This window comes from Choloepus didactylus, chromosome 17, assembly GCF_015220235.1.
Source record: "Choloepus didactylus isolate mChoDid1 chromosome 17, mChoDid1.pri, whole genome shotgun sequence".
NCBI classification, from domain to species: domain Eukaryota; kingdom Metazoa; phylum Chordata; class Mammalia; order Pilosa; family Megalonychidae; genus Choloepus; species Choloepus didactylus.
This window is the reverse complement of record NC_051323.1, coordinates 73,485,894-73,508,855: the sequence shown is the minus strand read 5'-3', so window position 1 is coordinate 73,508,855 and position 22,962 is coordinate 73,485,894. Positions and strand designations below refer to the sequence as shown.

The window sequence follows — 22,962 nt, the reverse complement described above, 5'->3', positions numbered from 1 at the left end:
GGCCAAAAACAACAGAAAATCTTAAAGCATTTGCTATAACCAGACGATATGGAGAGCCCTATCCCAAACACCCAAATCAAACGATTGGAGGAGACATAGTACTTGGTGCAATTAATCAAAGGACTACAGTCAAAGAATGAGAGCATGGCACAGGATATAAAGGACATGAAGAAGAACATGGCACAGGATATAAAGGACATAAGGAAGACCCTAGAAGAGCATAAAGAAGAAGTTGCAAGAATAAATAAAAAAATAGAAGATCTTATGGAAATAAAAGAAACTGTTGGCCAAATTAAAAAGACTCTGGATACTCATAATAGAAGATTAGAGGAAGATTAGAGGAAGATTAGAGGAAGTTGAACAACATACTCAGCATCCCCTAGAGTACCACAGAACAGAAAATGAAAGAACAAAACAAAGAATGGAGGAAAAAATCGAAATGGATCTCAGGGATATGACAGTCCAAATAAAATAAAACGTCCAAATTTAAGACTCATTGATGTCCCAGAAGGGGAAGAGAAAGGTAAAGGTCTAGAAAGAGTAGTCAAAGAAATTGTTGGGGAAAATTTCCCCAACCTTCTACACAATATAAATACACAAAGCATAAATGCCCAGCAAACCCCAAATAGAATAAATCCAAATAAACCCACTCCAAAACATATTCTGATCAGGCTGTCAAAATACTGAAGAGAAGGAGCAAGTTCTGAAAGCAGCAAGAAAAAAGCAATTCACCACATACAAAGGAAACAACATAAGACTAAGTAATGACTACCCAGTGGCCACCATGGAGGCAAGAAGGCAGTGGCATGACATATTTAAAATTCTGAGAGAGAAAAATTTCCAACCAAGAATACTTTATCCAGCAAAACTCTCCTTCAAATCTGAGGGAGAGCTTAAATTCTTCACAGACGAACAAATGCTGAGAGATTTTGCTAATAAAAGACCTGCCCGACTTCAGATACTAAAGGGAGCCCTACCGACAGAGAACCAAAGAAAGGAGAGAAAGAGATAGAGAATTTTAACAGAATATATAGAACCTTACATCCCAAATCACCAGGACACACATTTTTCTCTAGTGATCACGGATCTTTCTCCAGAATAGACTATATGCTGGGACATAAAACAAGCCTCAATAAATTAAAAAAAAAAAAAAAAAAAACCACAATTGAATATATTCAAAGCACATTCTCTAACCACAATGGAATACCAATAGAAGTCAATAATTTTTGATTTGTAACTCCACTATTTACTTCCTACAGGATATAAAATACATAAACTCTAATAACAAATCAGTGGTTTTGGACTCAATGTAAAATATTTAATTTTTGACAAGAACTATATAAAGGTGGGGGAATGGAGGAGTATAGGAACATAGTTTATGGGTCCTATTGAAGTTAAGTTGGTATCAAAGAAAACCAAGATTGTTATGGATTTAAGAGGTTAAATTTAAGCCCCACAGTAAATACAAAGAAATTACCAGAGAATATGACCATAGAGATGAAAAGTAGAATATGGGTTATGAGAAGGGGGGGAAGGGGCAATGTGGAGTCAAGAAATGAGTGTAGGGTTGCTGCTTGAGGTGAAGGGAAATTTCTAGTAATGGATGGTGGGAAGGTGATAGCATTACAACATTCTAAATGTGATTAATCCCACCGATGGAATGCTAGGGAGGGGGTGGAATGGGAAGATTTAGGCTGTATATATGTTTCCATAATCGGAAAAAAAAAAAAGACAGTCTAAATAGATGACAACTGAATGCCAAGGATGATCCTGGATGGGATCTGAGGATGGAGGACAGGAGGCTCAAAGGGACACAGTTGGGGCATAAGGGAAAAAGAAAAAAAGGAAATAAAGAATGTAAGCTTTGTATCAATGTTGAATTTCTTGAACTTCTTAGCTGCACTTAATGGGATTGCATAAAAGAATGTTCTTGTATAGTGTTTATTCAAGAATGTGTGCAGCTAGCTCTCATATATGTTCAGAAGACAGAGCAATAGATGATGGATGATAGATAGGGAGGGAGGGAAGGAGGGAGGGAAAGAAAGAAATGGCGGTGTGACAGCATGTTAAAGTTGATGGATCGGGATATCGGGAGAGGGGGGTCAGGGTACGCTGTGAATGGGGTTTGTATTGTTTTTGCAACTGTTCCTATAACTTTCAATTTATTTCAAAATAAAATTAAAAAAAAAAAAAAAAGAGTCACAGGGCTAAAGAGGACCAAAAAATTTGGCCTAGTCCTTACATCCATACTTAAACATAATAATATTTAGTCCATCAAATACATCTACCCTTTTCTTAAAAGTTTCTGAAAGTTTTTATCCTCATTTGTTAAGATATTCAAATGTTTATCTTTCAGTCAGGAAGTATATTCTAAAGTTAAATACTCTTCCCATTCTAAAGTTTAAAACTCTTCCCTCTTTTCTTTAATATTTAACACTTTACATCTGAGAATTTCATTTAGAAATTATGCGGCATTCTATGTTGCAAAGGTAAAAAAAAATGGCTATGTTTGAATGCATGAGCTTTTCTACAAAATGATAATGACTATGCCTCAGAACAAATATACATTTTTTCTTGGAGAAAAAAATAATATGAACAAATATACCTGGTTTTCTTGTTTAGCTTTAGAAAACTGTTCTTGGAGATTGTCATTCTCATGAGCCAAGATATCTCTTTCTCTGGCTATTTGACCCAGCTCATCATTTGTTTCATCCAATTGTCTACGCATTCTGGAAATGTCTTGTTCACACATAATTAGGGCTTCAGTAGACTGTCTATTCCACAAATCAAATAGTACATAAGAAGAGACATTTTACTGAAACAGAATAACAAATTCTCACAAGACAGAAGATGGACAGTTAACATGAAAACAGCACTTGAAAAGGTTTTAAACACATTCAAATTTGTAGGGACAAATACAGCAGACAGTGTATTTGAGTTTCCCCGCTGTTGCCAACATTTCACTATGAATAGGGATGCTAAATATGCACCATAGTCAGTGATTTGCTAAGTATTTCAAAACTTCTGACACTGAAGCATAGGAAGGCCCCTTCCGACCTCCAGCTGCTATGGCTTAGTCTTCTTGGCAGGTTCCTTCTCTTCTGCCCTCTTAAAAATGGATGTTTCCCAGGCTCAACCCTTAGGCTTCTGTTTCTTCTCACCCTTCCCCTCCTCTCAGACAAATTCGGTTCCCATCTGTGGCTCCCGACCCCATCTACACCCACATGACTCCCTAATCATTACCTCCAGCCTAGGCCTCTCCATTATGCTCCAGACCCATATTTAACTGTTGAGGAGATACGTCTAGAGGTTTCAAAGGCTCTTCACATTCGGATGGAAGTCATCTTTCTCCTCCCACTTTCATCGTTTCCAGTACTCATCCAGCATGTTCCTAGATTCTCTCCTTCACAAGCACCTCACTCTCTCTTCCCCACCCTCTCCCTAATCCCAATCTATTATCACTTCTTCTGCCTGAGTAATCTTTCTAAAGCAAAAATCTGCTCAAAATGCTTCAGTGATTTTTTTTTAATTGCCCAAAGGATAAAATCAAAACTCTGTTCATAATACAGGCCCCCACCTGCCTGTTTAAGCTCTCCTCCCTTCACTTCTCCTACACCTGGGTTCCAGCCGTTGTTGTCTACTTGTGGCTCAAGAGACTCTTGAACCTGATTCAAGATGGTTCTTTGATTTATTCTATTCTTTCTTCCTGGAATACCCTTCCCTACCCTTACTACTTGGCAAACACCACCCCTTCTTTTACTTTCCTACATAGATGTAGGCCTCCTTTGCACATTACAAAGTCATCACCTTATACGCAACAGGGTGCCCCTTGTTTCTTACTATCTTTGTACCTAACACAGCACTTTGCCCCTAATTAGTATCCAAAGAGCTGCTGAATGAATGATTTACCTTGATGCCTGTTCCATCTCAGCAATGATATTTTTCATGCCTGAAACGGTTTTTTCCTTGAAAAGTAATATAAGTATAAAGTTAAAAATCATCTTAAATGGTTATTTCTATTAAAAGTGAACGAACAAAAAGAACTTTCTCCTCCCCCTTCTGATTTCCATTTGAGTTTTAAACATCTAAGCCCTTTGCTAATCTTTTCTATCAATGTGGGAGTAGAATAGTGGAGTCAGTCGAGGCTGAAATGGGTCTGAATATCTTAATGCCATCAATACCATCCCCATACCTTCTGCTTTTAAAATTCTCATTGAGCCTTAACTAGTCTAACTAAATATACACAGATACTCAGAGCTACATTAGTCCCTAAAAAGTAGTAAAATTAATCTTTCATTAAATAACAACCAGATTTCACCTTGCCTTGTGAATTTTCAAATACCTTAGTAACCATGTATCAAGATAAAAAAATCAAACTTCTCTTTAGAGAGACAGAGTTAGGTTGCGTGTGCATGTGTGTGTGTGGGTGTGTGTGTGTGTGTTCCTTTATTCATGTGCTCTTCCCTAGGGGGTTTTCAGCTCCATTTTCTCATTCTGCTTTCCGGTAGAAGGTAGAACAGCACAGATTCCACATCTGGCAGCAATGAATATAGGAGTATGGTTAAAATACCTAGTAGCAAAACTGTTTAAAAGTGAAATCCTTTAAAAAACACAAACCAATGGAAGAAAACCCCAAACAAAAAACATTGTTTGAAGCGGAATTTTAGCAAATATTTTTGAACTATAATTTAACACATTTCTAAATACATTCTGAAACACCAATTGAATTTCTAGTGGTTCTGAAAGTCATAAAGTCATAACCTGGTTTAGTTTGAAATATGGTTTATACACCTAAAAAGGACTTTCCTTTATCAAAAGAAGTTCATCTTGAAAGTAAGATTTTCAAGGAACATTGTCAAGTATCCAGAGCAACATGAGTAGAACCCAATAATACATCCTCTTAGCCTATTTAGTTTTTCTCAGTATGATGTCATCACCACCATTTCTCAGATTCAAGATCTGTGCCATCACAATCTAACATACTTGTATGCCCTCAGTATGTTTGTCCAACCAGGGACATAGATTCAAACGGTTAAAATTCAATCTTGACAGGATGGTCATAAAGTTACTTAGAAAAAAGAAACAAACTAATATTTTACAGAAATAATTCTGGCTTTTCTTATTCAAAAAATAATTGGTAGCAAGTCACAGAACATCTTAAACTATGATCACTACAAAAATTTCACCTTTTTAACAGTAATGTAGACCTTTCCATAGTAATTTATTTCTGTAATCTCCACATTAAACTATACAACAGTCCTACTTTCCACTGAAGGCCATTTATAAATTCATTTCTGAAATATCACTGTAGGGAACACTTCCTCTTTTGACTAACACTATTTTAAAAAGTTTATTTTCCCTTCAGAGGATTGTTTACTTTCAAAAAATCTTATATAATGCTCTTAATTTTGAAATGATCTTGCAATTCAACATTCCTTGTGAAGGAAAAGATAATATTGGTATAGTTAGAATGAAAGACATGTGAAATATTAGATAGAGAGAATTGAGTACTGAAATATCTGAAGAATTGTATGATTCTAAATGTTAGTGTTTTAAAAATAAACAATATTTAGCTCTTCAAAAATTGGTTTCAATATAATGAGAAACAAAATTCCACCTGAAAAATAATAAATTTTCAAAAATAATAAAGTAATGAGTCAGCCTTTCCAAGTAAATCAAAATTTACTATCTCATGCAATTTGATGACCTCAGTTATGTTCATGAGTCCCAAATCCTTTAACTTCAACTCAATTCTCACTCCAAACCTTAAAATCTAAGAGCTTATGACTATTCCACCTACAAGTACCAAAGAGCCTTCAAACACACGTTTATTCATTCTGTCTAAGCCTGCTCTATCTGCTAAGTTTCCAACTTTGTGCACAGGAACTAGCCATAAACCATGTCTTATCAATTTTACTTCCTTAATATTTCTCTCATTAATACTGCCACTATCCTAATATTATCATTTTTCTCCTAACTAGTGTTCCTGTCACTATTCTCATTTCCCTATAATCCAACTTTTACATAAGTGCCAGAATATTTGTTCTAAAATAACACTTCATTTCCATTATTTAATGACTTTCTATAACCATGATGACACAGTTCAAAGTCAACATTACATGTATTTTATAATTTCTTGCTTATCTATCCCATATCATCCTCTACAGCCCCCCACCCTATGCCTCCTCTTTGTAATCTCCTCTCTGGACATATTAAACCATCAGGAAGTCTCATGAAATTCTTTCATGGAAGCTGCTGGGCTTTCATGTAAACTGCTCTACCTGTCAGATTCTCACAGTCCCCTTTTCCAAAATCTTTTCCTGGTTAATTCCTACTCATCTTTCTCATCAGTCCAGTCACCAGGCACCACCATTTCCTGGAAGGCTTCCCAGATCTTCCTCATCCTCTAACCCAGACCCCAGGCTGAATCATGTGTGTTTCTGCCAAACTCCGATAACACATTGTGCATTCATCCTTATGGCACTTAACATGTTCTATCATAATAGTATCTTTATTTATCTCTTTCCCTATTATACTACATGCTTTTAGAAGGCAGGCCCAATTACCCTCATTTTCTAACATAACATCTATTGGTAGACTGTCAATAAATGTTTGTTGAATGAATGAATGGATGGATGATTAAATGAATGAATTAGTTCCCTTAGAGAGGGGGAAGATCTTATTCTAATGATGCTGCCTTTGCTTAAGATATCTATGGAAAACAGTTTAGGAATTGCAGCAGTCTCACTACTTTATTGTCATGCTTCACATTTTGGTATTTGAATTCGTTATTGTCATTGAATGTTAATCATAAACTGATGATAGAAAAATCAACTAAAAATATCAGCTTGCGAATTTTAACACATACTTCCCAAGACTATCTTAAAATATTTCAAAATCAGATTTAAAATTTCAGCTCTCCAGAAAAACTTTGAGAAATCTTATTATTTTATTCAGGTTCAAGTTCAAACATTTCTTTTAAACCACAGTTCTCAAAACATACTTTCATTGCCAAACTCTCTCCAAGGGATGCAATATTCTCAGATTTTTTATCCAAACAGGCTTGCAGGCATTCCTTTTCTTTAGCCAGATCGTTGAGTGTTGCACCAAGGATACTGATTTCTTCTCGCTGGGCAATACCTTGCCTTGTAAAATTATCTAAATATGTAATTATAAAGGCATTGTTTTAATCAAGATAAAAGAATTTTCCAGTTCAAGCAGATTGAAATACTTTTCCAAGTAAGTTCTCCTATATTCAATGACTAAAAATAAGAGTACTGTATTCCCAGTAAAAGTGGCTTTTGTTGTTAGTGATTCAAAACCAAGATGAATCTTGAAATTCTAAATGACTCATAAATTTAAAAGCACACTCAAAGGAAAACTCAACATTGCAAGTTCCCAAAGTAGAGCTGTATGTGGGTTGTAGGAGGTCAGGGATGCGCATGAAGTATGTGGAATAGCAAACCCACCTGTGGCCTCCCAACCCCATCCCAGCCCGCCCCCGTACTCCCTCTTCTCCCTCTAACCTAGAATCACTCTTGTACATAAAATTGATAGTTAGCACATCTTAATAAAATATACAATTAAGTCATTTTCACAGTCCAATATCTTTTAATATTCTGACTTTTTAAAAATAGTATTGTAAAAATTCCTTCAAAAACAAAAATCACTCTTGAAAGTGTGGTTCAAGTTGTGGTAACGCTGGCAGGCCAGTGTCAATGCTGAAGGCCTGAGCGGTTGGTAGAGAAGGCTCATTTTCAGGGGGGGTTCCCTCATTAGCACTGGTCAGCATCACCTGGGAACTTGTTAGAAATGCAAATTCTCAGGCCCCACCCCAAACCTGCTGAATCAGAAATTCTGGGGGTGTACAGCAATTTGTGTTTAACAAGCACGTCCCTCAAGTGATTCTAATACACGTGAAGTCTGAGAACCACTGGTCTCGAGTTCTACAATGGCACTGCTGTTGGAGCAGACCTCTAGGCTAATCCCTGCTAGGTTAATAGCTGCCAAAGGCCATCCAGTTCAGTGTTAAGGGAGGTAATACCATATCATAAGTCAAAAGCACAATCTGTATAATAATCCAGAATGCATTGTGTTCCTTTCCCAGGCATTAATGGCTTTAGGGCAACCCCCATGTTTTACATTTTTTAATATCTGAATTCATTCAAATTGTCATAAAAAAAAAGTTTTTTTAAAAAAATCTACTATCTCCTAGTTTTAAAAAAAAAAAAAACCCTCTACCTCTCATCTCACTTAAGCTACCACCCCACTTTCATGCTCTCTTTAATAGCCAAATTCTTTTTGAGACTTTTCTCCTCTTTACTGCCTCTACTTCCACACTTGCCTTCATTCCTCCATTCACTCTCTATCTTTCTCCAATACTCTAAACTTTTTTGTCAGTGCTACCAAAAGCATCTATTGTGCCAAATCCAATTTTTTATCCTCATCTTATTTCACTTTTCAAAAATTTCTAGTAATTGACCATATCCTCCTTTTAAAGACACTTTACTCTCTTGCCTTTTCCTCCTACTTTGGCCTCTTCCTTCTCAGTCCTCATGCTCTTGTCATTCTCTATATTCTCCACAGGTGAGTCTGTGGTTTTTAAACATTATTTACATGCTGTATTGTAAATGTACATCTTTAGCCTAGATTTTTTTCCTAAGATACAAACTTATATATTCAACTGCTTACCTTTTCATTTGGACTGAAAATATTCAAATATGAATTCTCCTTCAATATTCCCCTTTTATATTTCTTTTTCCAATACTTCCTGTCTCAATAAATAGTAGTTAAATAGCAAACATTTTTAAACTACATAATGCCAAATGTCAAATTATTTCCCCAGTTTCTAAATAGGCTGTTTTATAGCCCTGACCAAAGTTTTGCCTTATAGTTACAAGAAAATTATGTCCATGTTTTCGTAGAGATCACTTCTTTATCTGATAAGAAACATAAACAGACTTTATAAAAATAATTTCTCTACAAACCCAAATGTATCATAGATATAGCCAAATATATGTACACTTTACACCAAAACGCTTCCTTACAACAGCTATAGACAAGCCACAATAGTATGCAAAATCTTGTAAATTTAAAAGCAATCCTCGTAAGTTTACAAAGTGTTGTGCTTTGTTTAGCTATTTCTTCATTGACAAATTTGAAGTTTTATCTAAGTATTTATGGTTCCAAATCTAAGTAAGAGTTCTTTACTATCAAAGAAAAATGCATTTTCTATGATTTTTGATTCATAAGTATTTAATATAAGGGCCCATTTCCAAGTTTATCTATGATATAACTGAAGAGAAGAAAACACATGTTTTTCTACCAGATTTAAAAATATATATATATTATTAGGAAAAAAACTCACCAACTTTTTCATCCAAGCACATAATTTTCTCCTGAGTAAGCTGTAGCTCATATTTTTTCTTAGCAAGGTGTCGCTGCATATCAGAAAGATCTTTTTCTGTGTTTTCATATAACAGTCTGAAAACATTTTAATAATAAAACTAACTCTGGAATTTTTATGTTTTGTCAATTTTTCAGTGTATTTAAATCCAAAAGCTTTTATAGATACTATACGTATTTTATTTTTAATGTTTTCATTATAAAACCACAATATAGGAAGTTTGAAAAACAGAAGATAAAAAGGAATCCTCACTGCACTACCCCAACGTAAGTTACTATCAGTATTTTGGTATTCATTACCCAGTATTTTTTTGCTATGCATATTTTCAAGTTGTTATAGTATAGATTCAAAACAGAATCCTCCTGATTTTTTCACTTAACATTTAATCTTTAATACTTTTCAGTCTTATACAGCCCTCCCAACCATTATTTTCTGGTTGAAAAAAATTTTGCATGAGTAAATAATAGCCCTTTGCTGTTAAGTAAATGGAACCATTTACTCAACTACTCTCCTTATTATTAGACATATAGGCTCATTCCAGTTTTTCTTTATTATAAATAAAGCTGTAATCAACAGCATTTCAAAATTTCACTCATTCACAAACATGCCTTAGTGTCTAGCGTGTACCAGGCCCTAAGTGCTGAGGATGCTATGGTGAGCCAGGTGGGCTTGGCCCTGCCTTTGTGCAGCTCACAATCAATAAACCAGTGAACTGACTTCGATTCCCGGGGATACGGAGTACTAAATAACCCAGAAGTCCTCGTACCACAAAACACTCAGACACACTGAATAGAATGTAAAGGCACTCTTTTAAAAGTATAACGTAACTTACACGAAGTTGTAAGGGAAATCTCCTGGGGCCAAATCAGAGCAATGAGACCATGAACTGATGTTGCTAGTTAGGGCAGGGTTTATCTGTTTCACTAATGTAGGGTCTTGCGTTTTGACTCAGAAACCTAAGATGAAGCTGTAGAGACTTCTGCCACCCAATGCTTGGAACAAAGATCCCCACATAAAATCCAAGGAGGGCTGTCCCATTAATGGAAAGGTCAGAATAGAGAAAATCACCTCATCCAACACTGCTAGGCTCAGGGTAATAAAAACAAGTCTCCACTGGGAATTCTTAATCATGAGATAAGAAATGGACACAAAATTTAGTGCTAGGCTGGTCTTATAATTTGGGACACTTGACAGAAATAAAAACAAAACTTCTCTGAAGGACCATGCCCTCAAACAAGGTACAGAATAAACCCTAGTTAAAGGCCTGCTGAAAATGAGCTCACAACTCAAAATTACAAAACTAAGAAACAATCCAACCTTACTGGGGAGCTATACATGCAACTAAGTTAGAACCCCAAGAATTTCAGGTTACAGAACTATCAAATAGAAAATGTTAAATAGATGTTTTAAATAAGAAGACCTCTCTGTATATTTTTGCAACTTCTTGTGAATCTAAAATCATTTTAAATTAAAGCAGTAAAACAAACAAATTCCCAGACCCAGGCAGCACAGATAAACCAATTAAATAAAAATCTCTGGGGGTGGGACACAGGCATCATCATTTTTTTAAAGCTCTTAATTTAATTCCAAAATGCTCCCAAGGTTGTTAAGGAGTGCTTCCTAATGCTGCTTCACCTAGGGGGCAAAAGATGAAAAACTGACAAAGGAGATGTTATAGGAGGGGAGAAGTGATTAACCATAGTTTACGGTGTTGCATGTTAGGGCTCTTTCATCACTCATCCTCTGAACACAATGACGCTGACTCGGACCAGTGTCTGCCATTCCTCCAAAGCATTATCTGGCACAATAATGGATCTGCCCATGGAAAAACAGGTTCGTAAACCAAAATCACAGGGCATTGGAGAAGGACAGCCATGTCAAAAGAAACAAAACACACTGATTACAGAATCCAGCAGATTTATTAGAATAAAAAGATCCAAAATTCTACCTGTCTGGTGAACATATAAAAAGAAAAAAGGAAGATATTAGCAATATGAAAAAAAGAACTAAGGGAAAAAGCAGAAGTAACAGATATGAGAAATTTTTAAAAATAACTGGTGTAAACAGCAGAATGGGTACAGCTGATATATGAACTGGCAAACTGAAAAACCAAACTGAAGAAATCTCACAGAAAGAAGTGGAAAAGGACATATAGAAAATAAGAAATAAAAACTTGGAGGACTTACCATACCTGATTTCAAGACTTACTAATAAGCTATAGAAATCAAGACAGTATGGCACTAGTGTAAAGATCAATAAATAGATTAAGAAAGTAGAATAGAGTCCAGGAATAGACCCATAGTTGAATGGTCAATTGATTCTCAACAAATATACCAAAGCAATAAAATGGGGAAAGTCTTTTCAACATCTGTTGCTGGAACAACTGGATAGCCATGCAAAAAAAGTGAATCCTGATCCCTGAATCACGTCACACACAAAAGACCTAAAATAATAGGCAAAACTATAATGCACTGGGAAGAAACTGTAAATACATATGTAAAATATTTTAACCAAATTTCAGCAAATCGATTTAGTAAATCAAATCCAACATTTAAAAACTATGAAGTATTGCGACCAAGTGGGGTTTACCTAGAAATCAAAGGTTTGTTTACAATTTGGAAATTAATCAATGTAATTCACCATTTTAACAGGCTGAAAAGAAAAAAAATATATATGATCATATCAGTAGATGCATGTGTCAGTTTGAATATATTGTGACCCCCAAACACCATTATCTTTGATGTAATCTTGTGTGGGCAGACGTTATCAGTGTTGATTAGATTGTAATTCTTTGAGTGTTTCTTTGGAATGCACCCCACCCAGCTGTGGGTGTTGACTCTGATTGGATAATTTCCATGGAGGTGTTGCTCCGCCCATTCGGGGTGGGTCTAAGTTGATCACTGGAGCCATATAAATGAGCTGACATAACAGAAGGAACTCAGTGCAGCTGTGAGTGAACTTTTGAAGAGGAGCTACAGCCAAGAGGGACATTTTGAAGAAAGCACAGGAGCTGCAGATGACTGACAGTTTGAAGACGGCCATTGAAAGCATACTCTTGCTCCAGAGAAGCTAAGAGAGGACAAACACCCCAAGAGCAACTAAGAGTGATATTTTTGAGGAACTGCAGCCTAGACAGGAACGTCCTGGGAGAAAGCCATTTTGAAACCAGAACTTGGAGCAGATGCCAGCCACGTGCCTTCCCAGCTAACAGAGGTTTTCCAGACACCATTGGCCATCCTCCAGTGAAGGTACCTGATTGTTGATGACTTACCTTGGACACTCTATGGCCTGAAGACTGTAACTTTGTAACCAAATAAACCCCCTTTATAAAAGCCAATCCATTTCTGGTGTTTTGCATTCCAGCAGCATTAGCAAACTAGAACAATGCAGAATAAGCATTTAACAAAATCCAATATCAATTATTCATAAAAACTCTCAGCAAATTAGGAACAGAAGGGAACTATCAAAACCTGACAACAGGCATCTATAAGAAACCTACAGCAACACCATTTAATGTTGAAAGACCAAATCTTTCCTCCTCAGATCAGGAACAAACCAAGAACATCAGATCTTATTCTTCTACCAACATTATACCAGAGATTCTAGTTGTGCAATAAGGTAAGAAAAAAAATAAATAAAAGGCATCTGTATTGGAAAAGAAGAAGTAAAAATCTCTTTATTCACAGATAACATGATAATATTTATAGAAAATTCTATGAAGTCTACAAAAAAAAAACCTATCAAAACTAATAAGAGAGTTTAGCAAGAGGCAAGAGCAATATACAAAAGATCTATTTGCTTCTATATAATTAGAAATTGAAATAAAAACATTTATAATAGCATCAAAAATATTAAATACTTAAAGAGTTAAATCTGAAGAAATGGTGTGCAGGATTTGTACACTGAAAACTATCAAACACTGCTGAGAGAAATGAAAGACTTAAATAAATGAAGAGATAGTCTGTGTTCAGGAATTGGAAGACTCGATATTTTTATGTTAATTATCCTGAAATTGAGCTACAGATTCAACACAATTCTAATCAATATCTGAATCAATTTTGTGTAGAATTTTGCGAGGTGATTCTAAAATTTATATGGACATGCAAAGGACTTAGAATAGCCAAAATAACTTTAAAAAAGAACATTCTTTTTCTGATTTCAAGACTCATAAAGCTTCAATTTATCAAGACAGTATGATACAAGCATAAAGATAGAAAAAGATCAATGGAACAGAAGAGAGGCCATAAATAGATCCACACAATATGACTCCCGGGGAGGAATGTAGACCTGGCATCGTGGGACGGAGAACATCTTCTTGACCAAAAGGGGGATGTGAAAGGAAATGAAATAAGCTTCAGTGGCAGAGAGTATCCAAAAGGAGCCGAGAGGTCACTCTGGTGGGCACTCTTACGCACACTTTAGACAACCCTTTTTAGGTTCTAAAGAATTGGGGTAGCTGGTGGTGGATACCTGAAACTATCAAACTACAACCCAGAACCCATGAATCTCGAAGACAGTTGTATAAAAATGTAGCTTATGAGGGGTGACAATGGGATTGGGAAAGCCATAAGGACCACACTCCACTTTGTCTAGTTTATGGATGGATGAGTAGAAAGATAGGGGAAGGAAACAAACAGACAAAGGTACCCAGTGTTCTTTTTTACTTCAATTGCTCTTTTTCACTCTAATTATTATTCTTGTTATTCTTGTGTGTGTGCTAATGAAGGTGTCAGGGATTGATTTGGGTGATGAATGTACAACTATGTAATGGTACTGTGAACAATCGAAAGTACGATTTGTTTTGCATGACTGCGTGGTATATGAATATATCTCAATAAAATGAAGATTAAAAAAAATAAAATAAATAAATAACTAGATTTGGAGATATTAAAAAAAAAATAGATCCACACATTTAGGGCTGATGGATTTTCTGATGATAGGACCTTTTGAAATTTTTTTTTTTAAATAAAGGTTTGGCCCAATTGAATCAGAATGGGCCTTAATCTCTCTAACTGGAGTCTTTATAAGCAGAAGAAATTCTGAACAGCCAGAGAAAGAGAGAGGGAGGAGCCAGAAGCTGGAAGTCAGCAGAAGCTGGAAGAGCAGACTGAAGGAGAAAGAGATCACCATGTGATGGGAGGCAGAGATGCAAGTCAAGGAACCCCACAGACTGCCAGCAGCCAGGACCAGAGCGCAACAGAGTCTGAGGAGAAAGCATTGCCTTGCCAATGCCTTGATATTGGACTTCTAGCCTTCAAAACTGTAGGCCAATAAATTCTTGTTGTTTAAGGTAACCCATTGTGTGGTATTTGTTATAGAAGCCTAGCAAACTAAGACAAATGCTAAGGCAATTCAATGGGGGAATGGATAATCTTACCAACAAATAATAACTAGAGGGTAGCCATATACAAAACTCTGATGAAAGAAATCAAAGACGTTCTAAATAAATGGAGGGATATTCCATATTCATGGATAAGAAGACTCAATATTATTAGGATGCCAATTCTTCCAAACTTGGTCTCTAGATTCAATGAAATCCCAGTCCAAATGCTGGCAAGGTATTTTGTGGATACCAATCAAATTATTCTAAAGTTTACATGGAAAGGCAAAAGATCCAGAACAGTCAACACAATACAGAAGAACAAAGTCAGAGAGCTGACACTACCTGACTTCAAGACCTACTGCAAAACAACAGGATCAACACAATGCGGTATTGGTGATAGAATAAAAAGGTAGATAAACAAAACAGAATAAGAGCCCAGAAATACATCTGCTATCAAAGGAGCAAAGTAAGTTATCAAAGGAGCAAAGGCAACTGAATGAAGAAATAATAGTCTATATGACAAAAGGTGCTGAAACAATTGGACATCCACATACAAAAGAAAGACAAAGAAAGAAAGGAAGGAAGGAAGGAAGGAAGGAAGAAAAGAAGGAAAGAATCTAGACACAGACCTTACATCTTTCACAAAAATTAACTCAAAATGGATCACAGATCTACATGTAAAACACAAAACTATAAAACTTACAGAAGATAATAAGAGAAAATCTAGGTGTGGTGGACTGAATTGTGGGCCCCAGCTTGGACATGTTTCTGGTCTTGTTCCACATTCTTGTGGGTGTGGACCCATTGTAAATAGGACCCACTGCAACTCCAAGAAGTTACCTTAGTTAAGGGCTGGCCCATCTAAATCAAGTTGGGCTTTAATCCAGATTACTGGAGTCCTCTATACGCAGAGTGAAAGTCAGACAGAGAGAGAAAGCCACGGGGGAAAATATTGAAATCAACTGAACCCAGAGGAGAAAGAAGATAACATCTCCATGTGCATTTCCATGAGTAAGAAAACCCAGGGACCAGGGATCACTGGCAGCCAGCATCAAAATGCTCTAGTCTTTGGGGAAAAAGCATCACCTTGCTGATGCCTCAATTTTGGACTACTCCCAGTCTCAAAGCCTCAAGCCAATAAATTCCCATTGTTTAAGGCAACCCACTGTACGGTATTTGTTTTAGCAACTAGGAAATTAAAACACTAGTTGACCTTGGGTTTCGTGATAATTTTTTAGATACAACACCAAAAGCACAATCCATGAAAGAAAAAGAAAAGTTAGACAAATAAAATTAGAAACTTTTGTTCTATAAAAGACACTGTTAAAAGGATCAAGAGACAAGAAACAGACTGAGAGAAAATATTTGTAAAACAAATATCTGATAAAGGACTTGTATCCAAAATACACTAAAATCTCTTAAAGCTCAACAATAACAAACCACCCAGTTAAAAAATGGGCAAAAAGATATACAGATGGCAAATAAGCACTTGAAAATAGGTTCAATTCTCTGTAATTAGGGAAATACAAATTAAACCAACAATGAGGTGCCACTCTACACTTAATAGAATGGATAAAATCCAAAATGCTAACAACGCCAAATACTGATGAGGATGTGGTGCAACAGGAGCTCTCAGTCATTGCTTATGGGAATACAAAATGTGCAGACACTTTGGAAAACAGTTTGGCAATTTCTTGCAAAGTTAAACAAAGGCTTACCATATTATCCAGCAATCACACTCCTAGGTGTTCACCCAAATGACTTGAAAACTTATGTCCACACAATAACCTGCATATGAATGTTTACCACAGCTTTATTCATAAATGCCAAAAATTGGAAGCAACCAAGCTGCCCTTCAACAGGTGAATGGATACAGAAACAGTAGCACATTCATACAACAGAATATTATTCACTGATAAAAAGAAATAAGCTCTCAAGTCACAAAAAGAAATAGAGAAACCTTAAATGCATATTGTTAAATGAAAGAAGCCAGCCTTAAAAGACTACATACTGTATGATTCCAACTATATGACATTCTGGAAAAGGCAAAACTATAGAGAGAGTAAAAAGGTCAATTATTGTCAGGGATTCAGGGGGAGGGAAGGAGGATGCACAGGTGGAACACAGGGCATTTTTAGTGCAGTGAAACTGTTGTGAAACATATGATACTGTAATGGTGAATACATGACATTATGCATTTGTCATAGCACACAGAATGTACAATACAAAGGATGAATCCTAATGTAAACTATGGCCCTCAGTTAAGAATAACATATCCAAAGTGGTTCATCAATTGTAATCAGTGTACCACACTAATGCATGATGTTAATATTAGAGGAAACTGGGAGGGATGGGTAATAATGAAGCAGAATGTGTACATGGCAACCCTGAACTTCCTGTGCAAATTTTATGTAAACCTAAAACTGCTCTAAAAAAATGAACCCTATTAAATTAAAATAATAATAATAATAACCAGGCACACAGAAGACATCACATAATTAAAAAGAGAAAGCAAGAAAAAACAGACAACAAAAATAGACCATGGGAGTAGAAATAGAAATAGATTTAATGGAGATAAAACTATATAGAATCAAGATAATGGAGTTAGAAATAAAACTTTAAATAACTATGCTTAACATATCTAAGGAAATACAAGGCAAGATTGAAGATTTCTCATGAGAACTTACACTATAAAAAAATTTTCAAATGCAAATTAAAGAAATGAAAAATGTGAAAACCAAAATCAAGAATTCAACTGATTTAACAGCAGATTAAGCACGGCTGAAGAGGAAAATTAGTGAACTAGAAGAAAGGTCAGAAAAAAACATTCAGAATAAAGCCTGGAGGGGTAAAAGGATGAAAATATAAGAGTGGGTGAGAGCTACAGGAGATACAGCAAGAAGGTCCAATATTCATTTGTTTGAAGTATCAAAAGGAAAAGACAGAGAGAAAAAGGGGCAAGAGAAAACAGGTGAGAGTTTTCCCAAACTGTTGAAAGATATCAAAATAACGAAATCTTTACAAATCCAAGAAGGATAAATAAAAAGAAAACCACACCTTGCTTGGAACATACAGTGGATGAAATATAAAGAGTTAAAAGTAGTCAGAAACAAACACAAGTCCTCTTCAGTGGAAAGAAACTGGCTGACAGGGAAGTGGCTGTGAGGGCTCTGACCACGGGCATTGCTAAGGTGGTCCTGGGAGCTGGGAGGGGAGCCACCACTGCCTTCTAGGGTCAGGGGAACAATGCAGCACAGAATGGATCCAGCTTTTGTTGAAGATCTGTCCTGGATCATGGAGACCAACACCCTATGCACCACACATGGCTATGGCAAGATCCTGATAAACAACCCCATATTCAGCATGCATCTGCAGATGGTATAATAAATCAAAAAATTTGAAAATATTTGAAAATGTAGTGGAATTCTACTGTAGGACAACTGAAGAAGACCCCCCAAAACCCTGACAGAATATTATCTTAGCTTTTTTCTCATAAAAAAGCACTTCATGAAGATGCATGCTAAAATAAGAAGCATAAACATAATATAAGTGTATCAATTTATTTGATACTGAATGAGTCTTGCAAAGACAAGCACAGGACTGTGGCGAACCATACAGTGTACACTGTGGCTATCCTTATGCTGTTAAACTATAATACACATTACGGATCCACCTAAAAAGAAAAATAAATTGAAAAATCCCAAGCATAATCAGAAGTTGCCAGAACAGACTATTAAATCACTGATCAATGAACTAATGCTTAAAACAGGCATTTTTAGAAACTTCAGAAATAAAGGTGGTTGTTTCTTTCACAGACACTTGCAAATGTCAGAAAACAGACTTTTATAATAACTCCTCTAAGATATACTTGGAAGTTTCTTCTACCACAGCGCCCAGAGGCTTTGTTTAAACTACCTAACAACCAACTCCTCTGTCCAGCCTTGCAGTAAAAAGCACGGTTCTGCCATGGGTGCTATTCATTTAATTCCTTTGTTCATAGCAGCCATGACCCTTGGCCTAATTTCAGATGCATTCTCTCTTAAGCAGCATCCACCTCTTTCAAAATACGAAACTCGTAATGCTATTGAGTCAATCAGTACAGGTGTGCAAGCAGACATGGGTAAGAGTCTAATATTTTACAAGAATTAAGAAAAACAGTCAAAAGAATAACATTTTTCTTCTTTCCTTGTACAGCTATGTCTTCTACCTTATAAAACTTGAAACCTTTGCATCATGAGTTTTCCTGGATTCCTCCGTATGAAATTATTCTTATTCTCAAACTGATTTGCCATTTAGTTCTCAAGTTGCACTTTCCATTAGTGTGCAAATGCAAACATTTTTGTCCAGTTCTATAGAAACTTCACTAGAAGTCACTTGACCTGACACTTTTACAGAAACTTGTTTCCAGTCAGGTGGAATCTCTAGAGAAACTCAAACCAGTGAAATGCAGAATTCTACCGGTGACAGAGCACTAAGAAACCAATGTATGATTATGGGATTTTATAGTTTTCATTCATCATCTGTGTTTTATACACATCCAGTGTTTTAACAGATAATATTACCAGAGACTGTAACTCATGGCTTTGTTACCTCAGAATGACTCTAAGTTTTAAATTTAAGACAAAAAATATGCACTTACTAAAAACTTCAGTGCACAGAATAATGTTTCCTTCACAAACATAACAGATAATCAAACCCAAATGACAGATTTTAAAAGTGACTGGTAAATATCTCATAAAGGTAATCTGTAAGTTAGAAATCAGACCCTTATGATCCTCTACAATCTGACCCTGAAGGGACCTGACACAGTTTCCACCTGGTCCAGCCCAAAGTCCCAGAATAGAGTTTGATACTGAAAATACCCTTTTAGCCTCAAATACCCAAATTAAAACTGAGCCAGTCTTGTAATCACTAGAAACATAAACCCAAATTAACTTTTTACTTACAGATAGTTCTGCTCAATCTTTCAATTGGACAGGAAATTCTAACTTCTTTGGCCTAGAGCTTTTTGGTACACAGATGCAGACAGAACAAACTCTTTTCTTTAAATCTGCCTCTGGGAAGTATTTTGAAAACAATCAAGTTTTCCACAAGTACTGATTCATCTGACAAAGAAACTCAAACAGAAGAACTCCTGCTGATAAAATATACCTGTTTAGAAAGCAAAGTTCATTTGAAAAATACAGAAATACAGTTTTGAAACTCTGGGCATTTCATTCTTCACCAGCAGTGAAACTCAAACAGTAATGGATGCATTTCTTTTGGCTAATTTGACCTGGAACACTATGGAGACTCAGTTCAGATATACAGAAATCCAGATATGCTAAACTGTGCTCAGGAACCAACTTCTGATAAGTGGAGTTCACACATGGAACAAAAGTTGTAAAGAAATTTATAATTTTCTTGTTAGTTGACAAAATGGAGAACAGGGACAATAATGCTTTAAGTATACTGAATGTGGTTGGGTTATATAGTTCATTAGAAAGTTCTTTTTGGTTCTTTGCCTTCTATACATGTAAATACAAAACCTATAATAAATGTGAGTGTTTGTAAGAGTATAAGACATTGATCTATGCTACTGAACTTGATGGGTTAATAAAACTGCACTGTGCTGTTAAAAAAAAAAAAAAAGAGTAACTACACAAAACTGGATGAGATCACTGAGGGAGTGAATATAGATATAAAAGAGAAGAGGTCCAAGGGCTGAGCTCAGGGACATATGAAGGAATGATCCAAAGGAGGAAAAGACCGAAGATGAATGAGAGAGAGGTGCAATGTCCATGAAGAGGTGGCAGGTAAGGGACTCTAATACACAAGTGAAAGGGTTAGCTTTAGCTAGGAAAACAAACAATTAAAGAAGAGAATGTAGAACAGTAGAATTGGAAGCTTTTGAAGTTCTTTTCTGATTCCCTCAATATTCTCAGTGAAATAACTTCAGAATAAAAATTGGAGACGAGGTGATGGATGTTGTAGGGAGAAGAGCATAAGGTAAGACCAACCAGCATGGATGTTTTTTTCTTCAGCCACTTCTAGCCTTGGAGCACTTGTTTTAAATAGAGTTGTGGTTTAACCAGGCAAGTACAACAAAGTGAGAGAGGTGCAAGAGAGTTAAACTTTATGCCAAGAAGAGATTTTAATAATTGACTAGAGAATTTAAACTAGGCAAGGAAGAAAGTGAAAAAATTAGGGAGCTAAGCAACAGTAGAAAGGTAAAGAATTGATTGATTGAAGGTCCTAGTGGAGACAAAGGATTATTAGATCTGGAGTACTAGAAGTGCTCAGAGAGTGACATGTATGAAAATGAGATTAAAGAGGAGTTAGTTGCAGATATTTTAGTGACAAGAATCAGGGACAAGATGAAGGAACTTAGAAGTCAGGATACTGGAAAGATCATCTACATGGATATAAAAATCATCAATAATCATTATAGGAATAGTATTGGAGAGAATAACAGTGAACTTTCCAGAAGTGAATGACAGCAACCCAGGAAGACTGATAAAGAAACATCACAGGTTTAGTCTAATGGCATGAGATTCAAAATTAGGTGCTTATCAGAAGAGAGAAAAGAGTCTGGGAGCAGCCATGAAGAACAAAGAGGACACTCACCTCCCTCCAGGCCCAGGGGTACTTGAGGTTTGGCGGAGCAAACAGCCACTACTTGCGAGTGGCTGCAAGGAAAGCAGTGTCATCAGAGGAGAGACGGGCCAGAGCTAGAGAGAACTTTAACATGAAGGTTAAAAAATGTATAGAACTTCCGGTTACAGACAAGAAGCAGATGCACTTCTCCCTATTCCTCCTACTAAGAGCAGCAAAAAATAAAAATGAAAAACAATCCTTAATACATAACATATAATAAACATACGAAGACTGAGTGGTGGAGACAAGAAGGAAGACCAGCTAGAGCCTGTGGGACCTAGAACAATGCAACGGTGAGTTCTCTGAGGTTTTACTTTGCCTCATGTATTCTAGGTTAGGGGCTGGAGAAGCTGGCAACACAGAAACACCAACAGGAGCCCCCCCAAATCCTTCTCTCACTCACCAAAGGACCAAGAAAAGGACAGCCTAGCAAGAAAAAACTATCTAACAACTGTCCTACCCTAAGCAAACATCATGGGGAAAACTGTGGCTGCATCCCCATTCCTGCCAGCAAAGGCCAATGGGGAGCTAGACATCCATCCTATCCTTCCCTCCACCTGCCTGGGTGGTGTCAGCGAAGGTCAAGTGGGGAACATGAATTTCCACTCTCACTGGCCATAGAAAGGTGGCACACTCCTGCACCTGTTGGTGTGGTGATAGAGGAGGCCTTCTTAAACAGAAGACTCAAATAAATCCAAAGCCTCTTAACATAATTACCCTAATGCTCAAGATACAAGAAATAATCATTCATCATACCAAAACCCAGTAGAATGGATGAGAAAAGGCAATCAAGAAATACAGTACCAAGATGAATCAGATATTGGAATTATCTGACATGGATTTTAAGTCACAAAAATGCTTCCATGAGAAGTTATAAAGATGCTTAGAACAAAAGAAAAACTAGTCTCAACAAAGAAGAAAATATAAAGAACCACCAAATGAAAATTTTAGAACTGAAAAATAAGATACCCCAAAATTTAAAATTCCAGGGATGGGCTCAAAAGAAGAATGTGGCTGAGATGAGGTATCCTGCACAGGGGCCTCATAACCCAATTCAGACTACTCTGCCCCATCCTTAATAAGAGAAAAAAGAAAAATTTAAAAAAAAAAAAGAAAGAAAGAAAAAGAAGAAAGGAGAGGACGGAGGAAAAGTTCAGAGAAACTGAAGATGGAACAATAGAAATTAGCCAATTTGTACAAAGGGGAAAAAAAAAAAAAACACATTGGAAGAAAATGAATACAGTATCAGGGATCTGTAAGACTGTAACAAAAGATCTAACATTCATACCATCAGAGTCCTAAATGGAGAGGAGGGGGAGAAAGAGCATGGGGTTGAAAAGTATAAGGAATTTTACTGACTACTAAATTTGAATTCCAGAGGACACAATAAAGGATTTCAGGAGATAGGAAGAAGAGGTGCATGGAGGTTAGAAAAAATGGTATAAAGAGCTGATTGAGAGATGAGGGCATAACCTGGGATTGCTGTGCTTCTTTTGGAGACCCAAGTGAAAGGGGATAAAAGGCTGATATGGCAGCTGAGAAGCTGCAGAGTAGGGGCTGGCAAATTATGACCCATGGGTGCTATCTAGTCTGCAAC

The 22,962-nt window shown here is 36.4% G+C and overlaps 1 protein-coding gene across 4 annotated transcripts in view; it reads right to left on the bottom strand.

Annotated features, from left to right (window-relative positions):
* Positions 1-22,962, bottom strand: part of TSGA10 (testis specific 10) — a 125,291-nt gene that overhangs the window by 49,365 nt on the left and 52,964 nt on the right. For all 4 annotated transcript variants that reach the window (XM_037806572.1, XM_037806570.1, XM_037806571.1 and 1 more), the window contains 4 exons: positions 9,368-9,483; positions 7,004-7,158; positions 3,910-3,965; positions 2,606-2,774 (listed from right to left, as the gene is read on the bottom strand). In XM_037806572.1, the coding sequence (XP_037662500.1) occupies positions 2,606-2,774; positions 3,910-3,965; positions 7,004-7,158; positions 9,368-9,483 (496 nt within the window). The remainder of the gene's footprint in view (positions 1-2,605; positions 2,775-3,909; positions 3,966-7,003; positions 7,159-9,367; positions 9,484-22,962) is intronic.